The sequence below is a fragment of the Bolinopsis microptera genome, chromosome 6 (genome assembly GCF_026151205.1).
Source record: "Bolinopsis microptera isolate Bmic1 chromosome 6, MBARI_Bmic_1.0, whole genome shotgun sequence".
In the NCBI taxonomy this organism is placed as follows: Eukaryota; Metazoa; Ctenophora; class Tentaculata; order Lobata; family Bolinopsidae; genus Bolinopsis; species Bolinopsis microptera.
In genome coordinates this window covers 18752145-18768921 of record NC_087077.1, presented here as the reverse complement: position 1 = coordinate 18768921, position 16777 = coordinate 18752145, and the positions used below count along the sequence as shown (strand labels likewise).

General features: G+C 39.5%; 2 protein-coding genes across 2 annotated transcripts; both read right to left on the bottom strand.

Moving 5' to 3' along the window:
* Nucleotides 1–12: 12 nt before the first annotated feature.
* On the bottom strand, nucleotides 13–15983 carry LOC134816516 (RNA-binding protein cabeza-like). The gene is made up of 2 exons (XM_063825389.1): nucleotides 15952–15983; nucleotides 13–1636 (listed from the first exon to the last, which is right to left on the bottom strand). Exon 2 carries the CDS (start codon nucleotides 1626–1628, stop codon nucleotides 1026–1028), a length of 603 nt encoding a protein of 200 aa, XP_063681459.1. The 5' UTR covers nucleotides 1629–1636; nucleotides 15952–15983; the 3' UTR covers nucleotides 13–1025.
* Nucleotides 135–677, bottom strand: LOC134817473 (RNA-binding protein cabeza-like). The gene has a single exon (XM_063826613.1). It carries the CDS (start codon nucleotides 675–677, stop codon nucleotides 135–137), a length of 543 nt encoding a protein of 180 aa, XP_063682683.1.
* Nucleotides 15984–16777: the final 794 nt, after the last annotated feature.

Sequence of the window (16777 nt, the reverse complement as noted above, 5' to 3'; positions counted from 1 at the left end):
AAAATCGATTGATTAAAATGGGGGAAAATTAAATTATAAAAAATATCTATCAAACAACAATAAATAGAGGAAATAAAATTCATGGTCTGATTTTAACATTGGAGAACTGCTGATTTTAACATTGAAGAACTGCTCTATTTAGGAGCACTACACTTGTAACAAGCATCTCGGCTGGCAAAGTTACTAAAATCACATTCCTTGCAATTCCAATCTCCTTCTCTTCGTTCAGGTCCACCCCCACGACGGTCATCACCTCCTGATCTCCCTCCTGATTCCCCACTTTTAGAGGTCCTGCACTTCATACACTCATGCCGTTTGGCGAAGTTGCTGAAATTACATTTGGGACAGTCCCAGTTGTCACCGTAATCATTATTGTTGTAACCACCACCACCACCACCACTGCGTCCACCATAACTCCGAGGAGGGGATCTGTCACGTCTGTCTCTGCGAGGTGGGGATCTGGAGTGGAACCTTCTTGATCTATCTACACCTCCTTTATCACCCTTGGGGACTTTGCATTTGAAACACTCACTTCTGCTGGAATAGTTGTGGAACCCACAGTCATCACAGTCCCAATCTCCAGCTCTTCGCTGAGGTCCACCCCTCATTGACCTGTCTGTTCTCCGATCATACCTGTTGCTGTCTCCATAATCACGTTCTTCATATCGACCACTCATTTTGAACCTTAATAATTGTTTGTTACACATATTACCAACACAGTACCAGTCATATTCTGTTGAAACGAACTCATAAATACCAAGATAAACCAACAAAGTGTCCACTAATCCACTTGTTCTCATCAAGGGCACAACATTTAGAGCGAATATAGTTCTATTAAAGAGGATGTATTTTGTGTGTTGTATACTAGTTACAGGCATCCCGCTTGGCACGAAGAAAGAGACACAAAGAAAATTCGATTGGGTAAAATTGTAAAAATTATTGTATTAAAAACAATCTTTCAAACATAATAAATAGAAGGCATAAAATGCATGGTCTGACATTAACACTTGAACTGGAGAGGGACTCTATTTAGGAGCATCACACTTGTAACAGGAATCTCGGCTGGCAAAGTTACCAGTAAAACTACACTTCTCACAATCCCAATCTCCTTCTCTTCGTTGAGGTCCACCCCCACGACGGTCATAGCCACCTCCTGATCTCCCTCCTGATCCTCCACTTTTAGGGGTTCTGCACTTCATACACTCGTACCTTTTAGCAAAGTTGCTGAAGTTACATGAGGGACAATCCCAGTTGTCACCGTAATCGTTGTTGCCTCCACCACCACGTCCACCATATCCGCCACCATATCCGCCGCCACCATAGCCGCCACCACCGCCACCACCGCCACCATAACTACGAGGAGGGGATCTGCCCCCAGCATGTCTGCGAGGAGGAGATCTAGAGTGGGATCTTCTACCACCTCCTCCACCTCCACCTCCACCGCTCTTGGGTACTCTGCACTTGAAACACTCACTTCTGCTGGAATAGTTGTGGAATCCGCAGTCATCGCAGTCCCAATCTCCGGCTCTGTGCTCACTCTGTGATCCACCCCTGGACGAACCCCTGTCATCGCGACGTTCGTATCTGCCGCCACCGTAATCACCACGCTCTTCATACCGACCACTCATTTTGGTACCTAAATAATTGTTCGTTAAACAGTGCACTCAGACACTACACAATAACTTCAAACATATCACCACCATTTTTACCTGCCTAGGTTGAAATAACTAGACACAGTGGTAACTAAACACAGATACCAAAATAACTCAAGATTACCCAAGATTACCCACTCACATTTTAATAGGATCATTTGCAGACAACACCCATTTTATAATCACACCTACACTAGATTTCTCTTTAAACCTACAAAATTGGACAATTGCCTGCTTTTACGCTCTCACTTCTTTAGAAAAAGATACATCCATACCATATGTTGTCATTACAACCCAATTAATGATAAAATGTAGAATTCAATTCAGCTGTATTTCTAACCATGGAACCATAAACTTTGAAATGGAACCCAAATTGAATTTGATTGATTGAACCTACTCGTCAGTATGCAGCACAAACATTCACCCCAATAAGCCTAGATTCGAAATCTTAATTTATTTAGCAATCCAGAGGAGAATTCACCAATAATGTGGATAATAATTGTAATGAAATATCGTAAATTGTAAAAAATTAATTTTTTTACAGTATAGTGTATACTCCAACAAAACTAACAATAAAAACACTGGATGAATGTTTCATTCAAACAACTACTGAGGCTAACAGGACTCCTCCGTGATCCAAAATAAGGCCAAATATTTGATAAGCATATTAGGGGTGAATCAAATCATAATAACTTAATTCAAGTCAGGGTGTGCAAATCAATTCTTGGTCTAAAGTTAACAAAGGAGAGCTCTATTTAGGAGCACTACACTTGTAACAAGCATCTCGGCTGGCAAAGTTACTAAAATCACATTCCTTGCAATTCCAATCTCCTTCTCTTCGTTCAGGTCCACCCCCACGGCGGTCGTCACCTCCTGATCTTCCTCCTCCAGATCCTCCACTTTTAGAAGTCCTGCACTTCATACACTCATGCCGTTTAGCAAAGTTGCTGAAATAACATTTGGGACAGTCCCAGTTGTCACCGTAATCATTATTGTTGTAACCACCACCACCACCACCACCACCACTGCGTCCACCATAACTCCGAGGAGGGGATCTGTCACGTCTGTCTCTGCGAGGTGGGGATCTGGAGTGGGACCTTCTGCCACCTCCACCACCTCCACTTCCTCCACTGCTCTTGGGGACTCTGCATTTGAAACACTCACTCCTACTGGAATAATTATGGAATCCACAGTCATCACAGTCCCAATCTCCAGCTCTTCGCTGAGGTGCACCCCTAGATGACCTATCATCCCGACGCTCATATCTGCCGCCACCATAATCACCACGCTCTTCATACCGACTCATTTTGCACCTAAATAGTTGTTTGTTATCCTGTACAATCGGCTAAGTAACAAACATATTAACACAACACCTGTTCACGTTGAAACCAACACAATTCCAACTTTCACTTCCAGTTCATTCCCATACACACCATTTTCTGTAGATGTAAATAACTGTACATATTTTTCATTTTGAACCAACAGAAACAAACATTTACTTGCTGTTAGGCTCATATTTCCATCATTCAACAACTCAAGCATCCGTTAGTCCAAGAAAACCCAATTATACGATAAGATGTAGAATTCAAGTCAATATGATTTTCATAAATAAAACGACCAATAGCAATCTTGTGCATGTCAAATGCAAGAAAATAGGAGAATGCTTGCAATCCAGGCAAGATTACTAATTAGATAGATAATAACAGTAATAAAATATTGTAATTCATTAAAAAATCCATTTTAAAGTAAAGTGTGTGTAGTCTAATGTGACTATCAATAAAAAATTTTGGAAGAATATTCCTTTTATTTCAAAATGGTTACTGAAGCTGAAGAGGACTCTTCCGTGATTCAAAATAAGGCAAATGGGGAGCTTTGATATTATAAGTGCATATTTACTCTCAGATACTAGATTTAATTGTAGGTGAATTAAATCAGAATAACTTAATTCAAATCAAGATATGCACATAAATGAATGGTCTGACATTAACATTTAGGCTGAGGGACAGATCTATTTAGGAGCATCACACTTGTAACAGGAATCTCGGCTGGCAAAGTTACCAGTAAAACTACACTTCTCACAATCCCAATCTCCTTCTCTTCGTTGAGGTCCACCCCCACGACGGTCATCACCTCCTGATCTCCCTCCTGATCCTCCACTTTTAGGGGTTCTGCACTTCATACACTCATACCTTTTAGCAAAGTTGCTGAAGTTACATGAGGGACAATCCCAGTTGTCACCGTAATCGTTGTTGCCTCCACCACCACGTCCACCATAGCCGCCACCATAACCGCCGCCACCACCGCCACCATAACTACGAGGAGGGGATCTATCACTTCTATCTCTGCGAGGAGGAGATCTAGAGTGGGATCTTCTACCACCTCCTCCACCTCCACCACCTCCGCCGCTCTTGGGTACTCTGCACTTGAAACACTCACTCCTACTGGAATAATTATGGAATCCACAGTCATCACAGTCCCAATCTCCAGCTCTTCGCTGAGGTGCACCCCTAGATGACCTATCATCCCGACGCTCATATCTGCCGCCACCATAATCACCACGCTCTTCATACCGACTCATTTTGCACCTAAATAGTTGTTTGTTACCCAGTGCACTCAACAACTGCCCGAGAGACAAAAATACAGAGATCCCATTTCCCATTTATCCCCATCTTCCCATTTACACTTTAAAGCTTACACATGGACATCAAATGAGTATACCACTGAAAATTTTGCCTAAAATTCAAGCAAAATTAAATTATAAATTATAAAAACAATCTGCAGCTCAGGTGATGTCATAATCACATGACCTTGTACTCATCAACTGCTCATCAACTATAATATGTGTGTTATGAGATTATATGATTGTCATGTTGTTGAAGGATTGTCATATAATATATATTATAGCATATGTAAAGAGTTCCAGGGGTTTTGAATATTTTAATGGTGTAAACAGTTTCTTAATATGTAAAGAGAGAAGAAGTGATGAAGAGAGACTAGGACTGAGATCCAGCGGGAGAGGAACTTCCCGGGAGTAGGTGTCTCGGAGTCTAGTAGGAAGGTGTACTAACTGTAGTGGCTAGTAGAAGGTGTGCTAGCCTGTGAAGTGTAAAAATTGTATTTTACTTATAGTTTCATGATGGTTGTAGGTTTATTTATTTTTTATGTTACAGATGATTCATATTAATTGTATTTCTTATGAATCATAGGTGCTGGTTTGTTCAGTATGAGCAGATCTGGTCTTAATGTGGAATCAAACAGTAGATGCAGTGAAAGTAGCAGTAAAATGAAGAAAGTCCATAGTTCTTTTCTTCCGGAGAGGGTGAGACCATATTGGAACAAACTCCCCTCGGATGTCAAGAATTATGGGACAGTGTTAAGTTTTAAAATAAGATTAGAGGCTTTCAATTAAGAGACTATGTTAAACGGATCTGTAAATGATAGTCATTTTTGGTATGTTTCGGACGAAGTATTAGGAAAGATTGAGGGATTAAATTATGCTACTAATAAAGAGAAGCACAACGAATATCTTATGTGTAATCCTCATGTTCCTAAAAAACGCTTTATCAACTTATATAGTAGTGGAAAGTATGTAAATTAGATTCATTTTAACTTGGTTGTTTAGGCCAATAGATTTTAGATAATTTTAAAACTTTAGTAGATATATTTTTGATAATGTGTGATGATGTTTTATTTGTGTCAATATATTTTGATTTGATTTTGATTTGATTAGGTATTTTTATTATTGTAGTGGAAATGTATTGAAGAGAAGAAATAGGAGACGGCTATAAGGAGTGTAAGCATCACAACAATAGAAGAGAGTAACCTAGAAGAAGAAGGAAGTGTTTAAACATAGTTTTATTTAGTATTATATTTTAGGAAGTAAAGACATTCAGTTTGGGATTATTTAGTGATATTTTAGTGTAGTAGTTTTAGTGAGTAGTTAGTTTATAGCGAGAATCGGGTTTAGTGTTTAAGGAGGTTAGTAAGAGTCGTTAGTTGAGTGAATTGTAAGAACGATATACATAAATAATTTCAGCAATGGTTATTATCGAAATATATGCTATCTTGGCCACATAACTATTTTTAAAAAACCCTTTTTCTCCGCTAAGAGCAATGGCTGTGATCTCATGAGGTCGAATTTCGCTCTATAAAAAAGTTACTGCCTATAAAGTTTATCAGCTAGCTTCTTGAAAAGGATATTTGATTCTCTTCCCAGTCCACCTGTAGTTAAAAGGAGTATTGGACATAGAAGTGGATATTCAATGTTCCACTTCGATGATTAGATTAGATTAGATTAGATTAAGAATAATGACATAAACATCATCACTAGTTTTAAACATTCTTTCTGATTTCCTCATTATCAGAACTGTGAACATTTCACAGCCTTCGTCATTAAAAAACAAACAAATTCTATAACTAACATAATTGTCAAAATTTATTTACATATAAAAAAGTTTAAAAAGTTAAAAACCGTTAATTTTAAAAATAAATAAATAAAAACAAATTCATGAGATATTTATTCCCTTTCTCTTGGCAACACACGGATTTTTATATAAATATTGGACTTGTTGCTTCTTCTTTTCGATATAATTTACACCCTCTAATTTTGTTAAAACTATATTTGATGATCCTTTTGTTTCATATCAATTTCATGACACAATTGTATTACTCGCTTTTGAATATAAAGGCTCCTGAATGTGCTTTAGCATACATCTTATATAATCGACGTAGATATTGGTAAATGGTATGGTACTCTTGGATTATATATTATATATGGATGATCAGATAAGAGATAAGATCAGATAAAAGTGTAAAGCGTAGTACAGATGCTGCTGCAATACATTACCTGGGCGGAATCTGTTATTTCTGATCACACATTTATCTCTCTTTTGTGATGGAATACTTCTAACCGTGTTTACCCTTTCTAGCAATGACAAAGAAACAGGGATAACCGATTGGACTGGGGAGTTGCAGACCAGTGGCAGCACACTACCATCCAATCGGTAAGTATTTATATTGTTTAGTTATTAGGTATTTATTTGGAATTTGTTTAATTTGGTTGTAAAGTTATTCTATTATGTAATAAAGTATTTTGTTTTACAGGTTTTGTACATACGACAAATACGGATTTTATTGGTCAACTAACGGTCATCTAACAGTGATAGCAGGAAGTCGGAAAACGTTCTACGTAACGACCTGACAGTGGCACTTTGTTTGTGTGTTATTTAGACTACAATTTAGAGACTAATTTAGAGACTAATTGAGAGACAGTTTTAGAGTTTTTTGAGTCAAACTATGACTATGAGTCTTCGTGAGATACCAGTTTTAGACGACAGCGTCGATTACAGCACATGGAAGAAGAAAGTGCTAATATGGCAGCTTGGCACCGCAGCATCAACGAAACAGCAAGCTAGTAAGCTGATATTGAACATGAAAGGTAGACCACAGGAGGTCTCTATAAACATGACATGAGAGGTGCTAGGAGCAGAAGATGGAGTTGCTAAACTCATTGCCGAACTGGACAAACTGTATAAGAAGAACAGTGCCCAGTCTTTATTTAAGGCAATAGATGATTTTGAGGGATACAGGAGAGGGGATGGAGAAGATATAGACAACTACATCTTGGAATTCCAGAGGAGGTATAAAATCCTCAAACAGCTGAAAAAAGACGAAGATCTTTACAATGACATGGTATTAGCGTATAGACTTTTAAATCAGGCAAGCCTCAATGATGAACAGGCTAGATTGGTTACATAATAAACAATAATTATTTTCTTCATAAAGTGCGATCTTTTTATCATTTATCAAGTTCCCTATTTGTAGTCTGTGTTCTATTTTTAGTAATCAGTTACATTTTATGCTTCCAAACAATAGTATAGATGATTTACTAATATAAGCCTGAGTAGTTCTAAGTATTCAAAAAACAATTTTAATTACTATTTCTAATTTTTTCAAGTTAAGCTTCATTTGAAATTGGACATTTTGACTGACAGTGCCAATACTTCCAAGCTCATATTGCTCATGCTTTAAAAGAGAAGGAAGCAATAGAAAAGTAAAGCAAGTGCTCTAGCCATAGCCCTCGCGCTTGCAATAGCGCGCCTGCGGTTGCAATTCAAGTTAGTGAAACAAATTTTAGTATGAAACAAATTTAAAATTTTATCCTTTATTTTACAATTATAATATACTAATATTTATAAGCCCCCGTTTTGAAAGTTTTAAATTTTAACATATCCACATTTCTATTTAAAAATTAATTTTATGTATAGTTCAATAACTGGCCGCCTAAGCTGCACATTCATGAAAACAGGATTAACTTGTTTATAGTTGTACGACAAAGTAAATTTAAAACTATCTAATCCGTGGTTTCTAAAATAAATTATAATCTTACCTAAATCCAAAGCCTGCTTCGTAAAATTTATTTTTAGATCATTATATATCGTCAATTTTAAATATTTACAATGCAACATTTCATTAATCTATCAATAATAAACAAGCGTACTCCAGCCCTTATTATACGCATCCATTCTTATGCGGCACAGCTTCAGCCGCGCACGGACGTATTATTTTATACTTTTTGCTTTCTAATAAATATCGTGTCGATGTGTACGTCTAAATGTTCATGTTTTGTGTAAACTGAATCCAATGCTTTGCCGCCATCGGCGGTCGCGCACTACTAGACTGCAAGCGAGAGGGCTCTGGTTAGAGCAACACTGAGTGTAAATCGTTAAGTTTCATATACGAGCCGTTGAATATTCCCAATTTTGAGTGTATCGTAAGCATGTTTTACAGTGCTCAGCCTGTCATTCCGCCCATCTTTTTGATTCACGATGTCATGTCAATCCTTCCTAGTTCGGCGTTGTATCACGTTGCGACCCCCACGGTCGTTTCACTATGGTGAAACTTTATCGTCCTGAAGATACAGGGGGAGCCGCGCACTTCGTGCGCGGCGGGTCATACAACGTATGACAAGTTCGGCGAGGCCCAGTGGTGCACTGGTGCATCTCGTCGATCTGTGGTTGCGAGAAGATGCGCGGCGCGGCCTAGTAGTATATCGCGCTACAACGAACGAACGTGCTAAAAATAAAATCACTCTACAGTCAATCTTCGAGATTGTTCTAAAACGGCCCCCGACAGTTGAAACCAACTTCGATCGATGTATTGTTGGACGTTGATTCCGAATCACTCCACGATGACGTACATAGGGTTAAAATGCTCCCCTGGCGAGATATTGGCGAAAAACTGTCTCGATCACGTGATATGACCGTATCAGGAAGTTAGTAGTACAGTCTAATTTCTCGTTAGGGTTAGGGTTTCAGCTTACTGGGCCGCGCTCAGCCTGTCATTCCGCCTAATCTCTATTCGGAGATGTTATGTTTATGAACATAATAGCCTGAGGTCCCCAGGTAAGGTTTCAGCATATGCTTCTGTTAAGGATCGGGTTAAGGTTAGGGTTGTGATCAGATTAGAGAGTCAGGATTTTGAATAGTTGTTCAGGGCCAGCTTGAGGACGGGTTGAAGAAGTCACGTGACAGTCGAGCGTAGAGTCATCATCCGATTATGAACATAAAATTAAATGTAATAGCCTGGGGTACAGGTAATTCAAATTGTGACGTGAAAAGATTAAAATTGTTTATAATGAAATGTGTTTGCGCAAAATTCTAGCATTTTTTAAAATCTCAACACTTATTTTACTTCGGACATTCCAACAGCCACATTGTTACACAAGTGTGTAACCAGCCAATTACAGGAAGCCGAAGGATTCAATTATACATTAGGCCAGTGACAGTTAAGGTATAGTAGTGTGTACCATACTTTCTTCGCCCGAGACTTTGCTGCAATGGGCAGCTCCTCATTTAACCCTCACACCCGATTTCTCGAGTATTTGGCTGAGTGGACCGGGGGGGGGGGGGGGGGGGGGGGGGGGGGGGCGCTGCATAGACCACTCAGGATCCTTAGCTGAGTGTCGACGACGCTCACCCCACGGCTAGTGACATTACCTGGGGACCCCAGGCTATTATGTTCATAAACATTATGATTTGGCGGAATGACAGGCTGAGCGCGGCCCAGTAACTAGTGACAGAGTCGGGAATCGAACCTGGTACCTCAAGCAATACCAGGCGGATTAACCAACTGAGCCTCTAAGCCTTAAGGTGAACGCTTTTTAAACATTTACTGCGCTGTTAAAAATTTATCATTTTCTGTTAAACTTATTTGGTACGCTAGTCCTTGGTCCCGATGTTGCTTAAACTAAAGCCCTCTCGCTTACAGTAGTGTGCGTTCCCCGAAGGTTTGAAGCAAGCGCTTGTTTCACGTGCGCTACTGCAAGCGAGAGGGCTCTGGTTAGAGCAAAATAGCTCCTTTGAGATCTTATTTGGTACGCTAGTCCTTGGTCCCGATGTTGCTTAAACTAAAGCCCTCTCGTTTAAAGTAGTGTGCGATCCCCGAAGGTTTGAAGCAAGCGCTTGTTTCACGTGCGCTACTGCAAGCGAGAGGGCTCTAGTTAGAGCAAAATAGCTCCTTTGAGATCTTATTTGGGTGTCCTTACTGCATATGAGAAAAAAAACCATACATCGATTATTCATTATGCAATGTCGTTTTCCTTAGAAATAGATTGTCAAAGTTGAACACGAAACATTTACGTTTATGTCAGAATAAAACAAATATTCAGAATAAAACAAATATTATATTCAAATCTCTTTATTCAACAATATTAAATCATTATAGAACCTAATTTGTGGCTTGATCGTTATGTTAGGGCTATTCTGTTAGCTGATGCTGACAGGCACTGCACGGGGCAGAGACTTAGGACCATTACGCTGGAGGCTTACAATGACCCTTTTTGAACCCCATGGCAGTGCTAGTTTTATTATGGTACAAATTGTAAATCGAAGTTATGAAAACGATCAAGTCACTCCTGTTTTACACTATCAACAGCTACTTAAAACAACCTAGATTGTACAACTCACTTTGAAGATTAAACTGTTAAGTGATGAGTGATTGGGCTCATTAAACATTTTAGTAGCGGAGACATGCGGATCAGCTTCTTGAGGTTCTAATAGTTCATTCAGACAAGAAGTTTTATTTTTCCAAATTTAGTCGTTCAAGCTGCCTGAGTTCAGAAAGTTTGCCAAAGGGGCCCAGGTATTCTTGTCACCTTTACCCTGAGACGAGAGAATGACTTTTTTTACCTTTGATTTGAATACACCATGAGTGATTTCAAGGTCGTTCAGTGCCAACATCTGACGGAATGAATTCCAAAGGCAACTAGATTTGTAAACGAAACTGTTTGAGGGCATGGTTGTTATAAGAAGAGTTTCTTTGCCGGGTCTTTTAGACAAACAGAAAAGTTCAAATAGTGCAATTGGTGTTCGATATTTAAAGACTTTAAAAAGTTCATTGCAGCAGTGATACGCGTATAAATTATGCAATGTCATGAGTGATTGACGGGCAAAAATTGGCTTGGTGTGCTCTCTCTCAAAGAATGTGCTAGTAAGTTTCTGTTCACTGATAGGTCTAGTCCTAGCACATGTCATAAATTTATCAAGGTATGCTTTTTTGTCACCAAACATGATACGAACACACTTTTTCTGGGCTACAAATAGTGGTTGAAGTTTATTATTACTTGCACCTCCCCAAACGGTAATGCCATAAGATAGGTGACTTTCAAAAAGTGTGTGGTACAGGTCCTTATGGATAGATGATGGAATTTTATCCTTAATCATGTATAGCCTCCCAGAACAGGACGAGAGTTTTCTAACTAGTTTGTCTCTATAGGGATTGAAAGTTAGGCCTTCGTCGACAATTACTCCCAGGAATTTCGTCATTTATGTATATTAAAAACAGGAGAGGCCCAAGGCAGCTCCCCTGTGGAACGCCATAGAGAACAGGAAGTCTGTCTGATACTTCGCCCAGGACGGACACACACTGCTCTCTGTCCGACAAGTAACTTTCCAGTAACTTAAGTGGCACTCCTCTAATCCCATATATTTCAAGTTTCTCAAGCAAAATTGTGTGGTCTATTGTGTCAAAAGCCTTGCTTAGATCAATAAAAATTCCTAGAACATGAAGACCTTGCTTTAGGGCCTTTTGGATGTGAAAAACTGAGTAGTTAAGTGCATGTGATGTTGAGTGACTCTTTCGGAATCCGAATTGACTGTCGTGAAGGATTCCTTGACTAACCAAGAAGCTGTAAAGACGTTTGTATATTATCTTTTCAAAAATTTTACCAAAAATTGGAAGTGTGGAAACAGGCCTGTAGTTCTCAATCAGTTCTTCGTTATCTTTTTTGTATATTGGGGTTATTTTGCCAAGCTTCAGAACTGACGGAAATATCCCTTGAGATATTAGGCGATTAAATTGAACAACAAGAGTTGGGCTAAGAATACCCGATAGTTTTTTGATTACTCTTATGGGAAAGTCGCTAGCTTTCCCACTCTTCAAGTTGGCTATAATCTCAGAAATTTCATCTTCACTACAGTCATGGAAGTAAATTGAATCGAGAGTTTTTGGTGGCATGAATTCGAGGAAAGAGGGAAGAGGTTCTAAAAGAAGGCCATTATGAGTATTTTCATTCATTTTTGAGGCAATAGAGGCAAAGTACTCATTAAATTTGTTGGCTATCACCCGTCTTTCAACAACACGGACTCCATCTACCATAAATTGGGGTTTGATGGTTTTTTTCCTTTTCCCTCTTATCTCATTTATTACTTCCCACATCTTTTTAGAACTATCAGAATTTTCAAGAATTTTGTTACAGTTATAGGTATCTTTTTGGTTTTTTATTATCTTTTTAAGACAGCGTCTGTAATCACGAAAAATTTTGTGGAGTTTCAGATCTCCAACTGGCTTGAAGTCAGGGAGCTTTTTTGAGTTCACCCAGTTATCATACAGCTGACCTTTCTTTTCAATTGCTTCAATTATGCTGTCGGATATCCAGGGATTACTTATAGGATTTCGTTTGGTGAGTTTGGGTTTGTCGAGTTTACAACATGAGTCAATAGCTGAGCTAAAAATTTCAAAAAAGTCGTCAAATTCAATTGGATTTTCATTGTTTGTTAGTATGCATTTCTTAGATAGCAAGTGTTTTGTTAGTAGTTCAACATTTCGGTTTGAGAAATCATAGCTTTGCAATTGCTTAGGCTTAGGGGAAGTTTTCCTAGAAGTTAAATGACTGATGTCAAAGAAAGCAAAGATTGGTTTATGATGGGAAGAAGTGTCTTCAATAACTCCAGAGAGGGTTACCAAGTCAATCTCATCAGTAAAAATGTTGTCAATGCAGGAGCTTTGGCCTACATTTACTGAGTGAGTGGGACGAGATATAAGAGGAAAGTAACCATAAGAGAGCATAGTGTTCTCGAAATTCTGAACCTGTTTTTTATTACTCTGATTTTTAAGCAAATCGTAGTTGAAATCTCCAAGAGTTATAGTTTTTGCATTTTTTGGAAATTTGGACATTAATTGTGTGTATTCTTCATCAAATTTGACTGAGTCTCCGTTTGGAGATCTGTACAACACCCCAACATTGAGTTTGCTATCTCCATGGTTGATAGTTACATATAGGGTTTCTAAATTTGGTGTGATTGTGCAAAGTTGGTCATTAATTGTTGCATTTAGGGAATCATGAATATACAAGCACACGCCTGAGCCTTTAGCTTTGCCTTGGAGTTTATCTCCGTAAAAGTGTGAATATCCATCAAGTGCATAAACATCACAGTTCTCAGCATCTGTATTTGTTTCCGCTAAAGCTAGAATAGAAAATTTCGTTTTTTGAGTGGCAAGTTCCGAGAGGAATAAGTCGAAATTCGATTTATTACCATCAATGTTGTAAAATAAAGTTTTTAAGCCAGAGTTTTCAGGGGTGTGCTGGTGTAAGGATTTCAATCTATAATAGCTGCATTTGTCCAAGATAGAGGAGGCAGTCTGAAGACTTCCAATAGCCTCAGACCAATTTTCGGAGTAAAATTTGTCATTCTCGCTATCCTTGAAGAGATCCTCATTTGTGGTACAAAGGTCCTTAAACGGGTTGTAAATTAAGTTTTCTCTTTTTGAGCAAACTTTACAGAGAAGTATGGAATCAGTCAGCTTGAATTCAGATGTTTTGAAACAAATTTTGTGGATAATATTTTGGCAACTTTGGCACTCAAGAAATCTTTGGCCAATATTAATGTTTTTGCTACAGCATCCGCATTTCTCCTTAGTTGAGTTAATCTTAAACATTTATATCAGACTGCATCTGGCGGTCCTCCTCTTAGTGTGTTGCTGTACAATCTACTACCTACTAACTTGTTATGATCCTTGGATGTAAAAATACAGTTCTTAATTAACTTGACTAGTGCACCAACGGCCAACGCCCTTGCCATTAATATGAAGAATATCATTCACATCAGACTTAGCTAGACTGTTCTTAAGCAGGTTGGTGCTTTTATCTAGAAATGTCAAAAAGCTATCAACAATTAGAACTTTAAGATTAGATTGACTGAGATCGTTGTACAAATACTGGTTAAAAACATTAACTTTTTGATTGATCTTATGCGACCTTGTTGGCAGCACAGGACAGATTATCAGTTTACAACGTGGGTTGTATTTCCTAATCTGAGCGATTTTGTTCTTATACTTGGTATACAACTCTCTCTCATCCGTTCCATCTACTTTTAAATTGTTGGTTCCTTCCATGATGACAACGTTTCTGTAACCTACACAAGACAAGGGATCGATCTCCTCAACCGTAGCTGCCCAGAGGCGAACTCCAGGGGTGGCTTGTCCCATCTTTCCACGACCTGTACCAAAGTTGATTTGTCCAAAGTTTGAATCTCCAACAAGCACTGTGGAGTTAAAATTTGACCAGTGGATTGAGCGAAAGGTTAGACTATATCGCATTCCTACTTCATCAGACGTTTCAGGCTTGATTGAGTGTTTAAAAAACTCCTGGCTTGCTTTTGTCATATGGTACATGCTTCTACCCTGACATTTTATCTCCGTAATCTTATCTGTAGAAGTTTCACGAAAGCTAAGTGTTCGACATGAGCCTAAGGAAACTGTGAATATCGATGACACCCGATTAATGTCTCCCTCGTTGTCTGAATGTTCAGGAAGTGCTTCATTCCCATCTGCATACCTGTTAACCAGGCAGGAGTTTAGGTCATAGTGGAACTGTTTCTGGGGGTGTGTGGAGGAGAATTCAGTGTTAAGACGTTTCATGATGTTGCCAATCAGGGTGGGCATGGGCTTTGGTTCCGATTTTGCACCCATGTAGTGGTAATGTTGGCCATACTGGATTGTGGCATGCTTACCTTCTTTAGTGAAACTCTCAGCTTTGAGAAAGTCTGTGAGCTCCATCTCTTCATCAGGAGTTAAGAAATCTTCCTTTATCCCTTCTATGCATTTAAAATTATGAGTAAGGGGGGTATCCTTTACTTCAATCCTTGGAACTGATGGAGGTGCTCTTGGATGATGCTGCTGTCCATACGTGGAGGGCATATCAGAGGGTGGTGGGGGTGGTGCCTGAGGAATCTGCATGGACTTTACCTGATCTGACAGGGAGCTGAGTTGTTTCTGGATACTATCAATTAGATTGTTGGATGGTTGGGTGATTTCTGCAAATCTTGCCTTAAGCATGCCGTCAAGAGATTCAATAACTGATGCTGACACCTGATTTGCTTCTGATAAAGACTCCAGTTTTAATGCAAGTTTGGCAGACTTATGTGTTTTTGGGCAGGGATGAGGGCATGTGTAGCACCAAGGGCATTCCCAACTCTTAAGTATTTCATCAATGGCTTTCTGGCCAGCTAGTTCACTGCCCTTAAGGTTTGCACAAGCAGAATGCCAGACTTGGTTACAGCGCGAACATGTCAAGAGCCAAGACTTCCCGCCTGAAGTTGCCTTGCAGGGGCATTTGCTCTTCTTGGGCTTGGGTTTCGGTGATGCACTGTTGCTGTCTGAGGCTGAGGTCTCTGCTTCAGTATCTGAGAAGGGGGTTGCTAGTGGTGATATTCCTGGTGATACTCCCGTGCGGTTGAGAAGGGATACTTGCAGAAGGCTTCGGTTCTCTGAACTTGTCGGTGTGGTAGCTAATGTTGAGTTAACATTCTTCTGGTCACCTTCACTCCTGGATCTACTCCGTGTGGTGCTACCCTGGGATTTGCCGTACATTGGACTCCGGATTTCAGGCGTCTTGAACTTCGGGCTATTCAGGCTGAGCTTCTTCTTGTTGTTTTCTGTTTGCTTATTAACCATTATCAGTAGAGGCGGGGGCAGCCGGTGGACCGTTCAGGGTGGTGTCCCGTCAGACAGGCCTCAGGACCTCAAATTATTTGTTATATAGTAGTGTTGAAAGTATTAAAACATTGATTTGATTTTATAAGGAGCTCAGTGGCGTGACAAAGGGTCCCGCTGACCCCGCTGTGCAGGGGGGCGCCGTCTTAGGGGGGCGCCAAATCGTCGTTTGAATGTGGGAAAATTTCGAAAAATTAACTAAAGTACTAGCAAAACTGCGCGTTTTGCTCTAGATACACACTTTTTTAGAGATTTTACCGGCGTATCCTCTAAAATCACCTAATTTGTTCAATTTTTGGGAGGGGCACCGAAAGGGGAGGGGGCGCCAACAGGGGGGCGCCTTTTCGGCGGGGGCGCCAACAGGCAACGTTACGCCACTGAAGGAGCTAGCCGATTAATTTGTTTGGAAAGTCTCATCAAAGATAAGGCTATGTAATGACATTTATTAGAGTAAGATTTGACCTATCGAGAACAATGGTCATTGCTCTTAGTGGAGAAAGAAGATCGAAAAATAGTAGTCTAATATAGATATTGTCGAAGCGTTTTGTTGTTTGTTGGCACTTAAATTTTACCGGGTTTCTTGTGTACGGGGCTAGGAGTAAGGATACTTGTGACCCCTGATGCATTTAGCTGAAATCTCCAATCATATAGTTTATTGTTTAATGAACACTTCAAATGAAATCGTGATTTAGGACGACCACTATTTTAGAGTCAAGATATTTTTGTGTAGCCTATGTAGCTCCATATTTAAATTTTGTTTTACTTAAAAATTTTGTTTTACTTATTCTTAACAGTAGCAGTGGCGTAACATTGTAAGTTGTCGCCCCCACTGAAAAAGCACCCCCCTGTTGGCG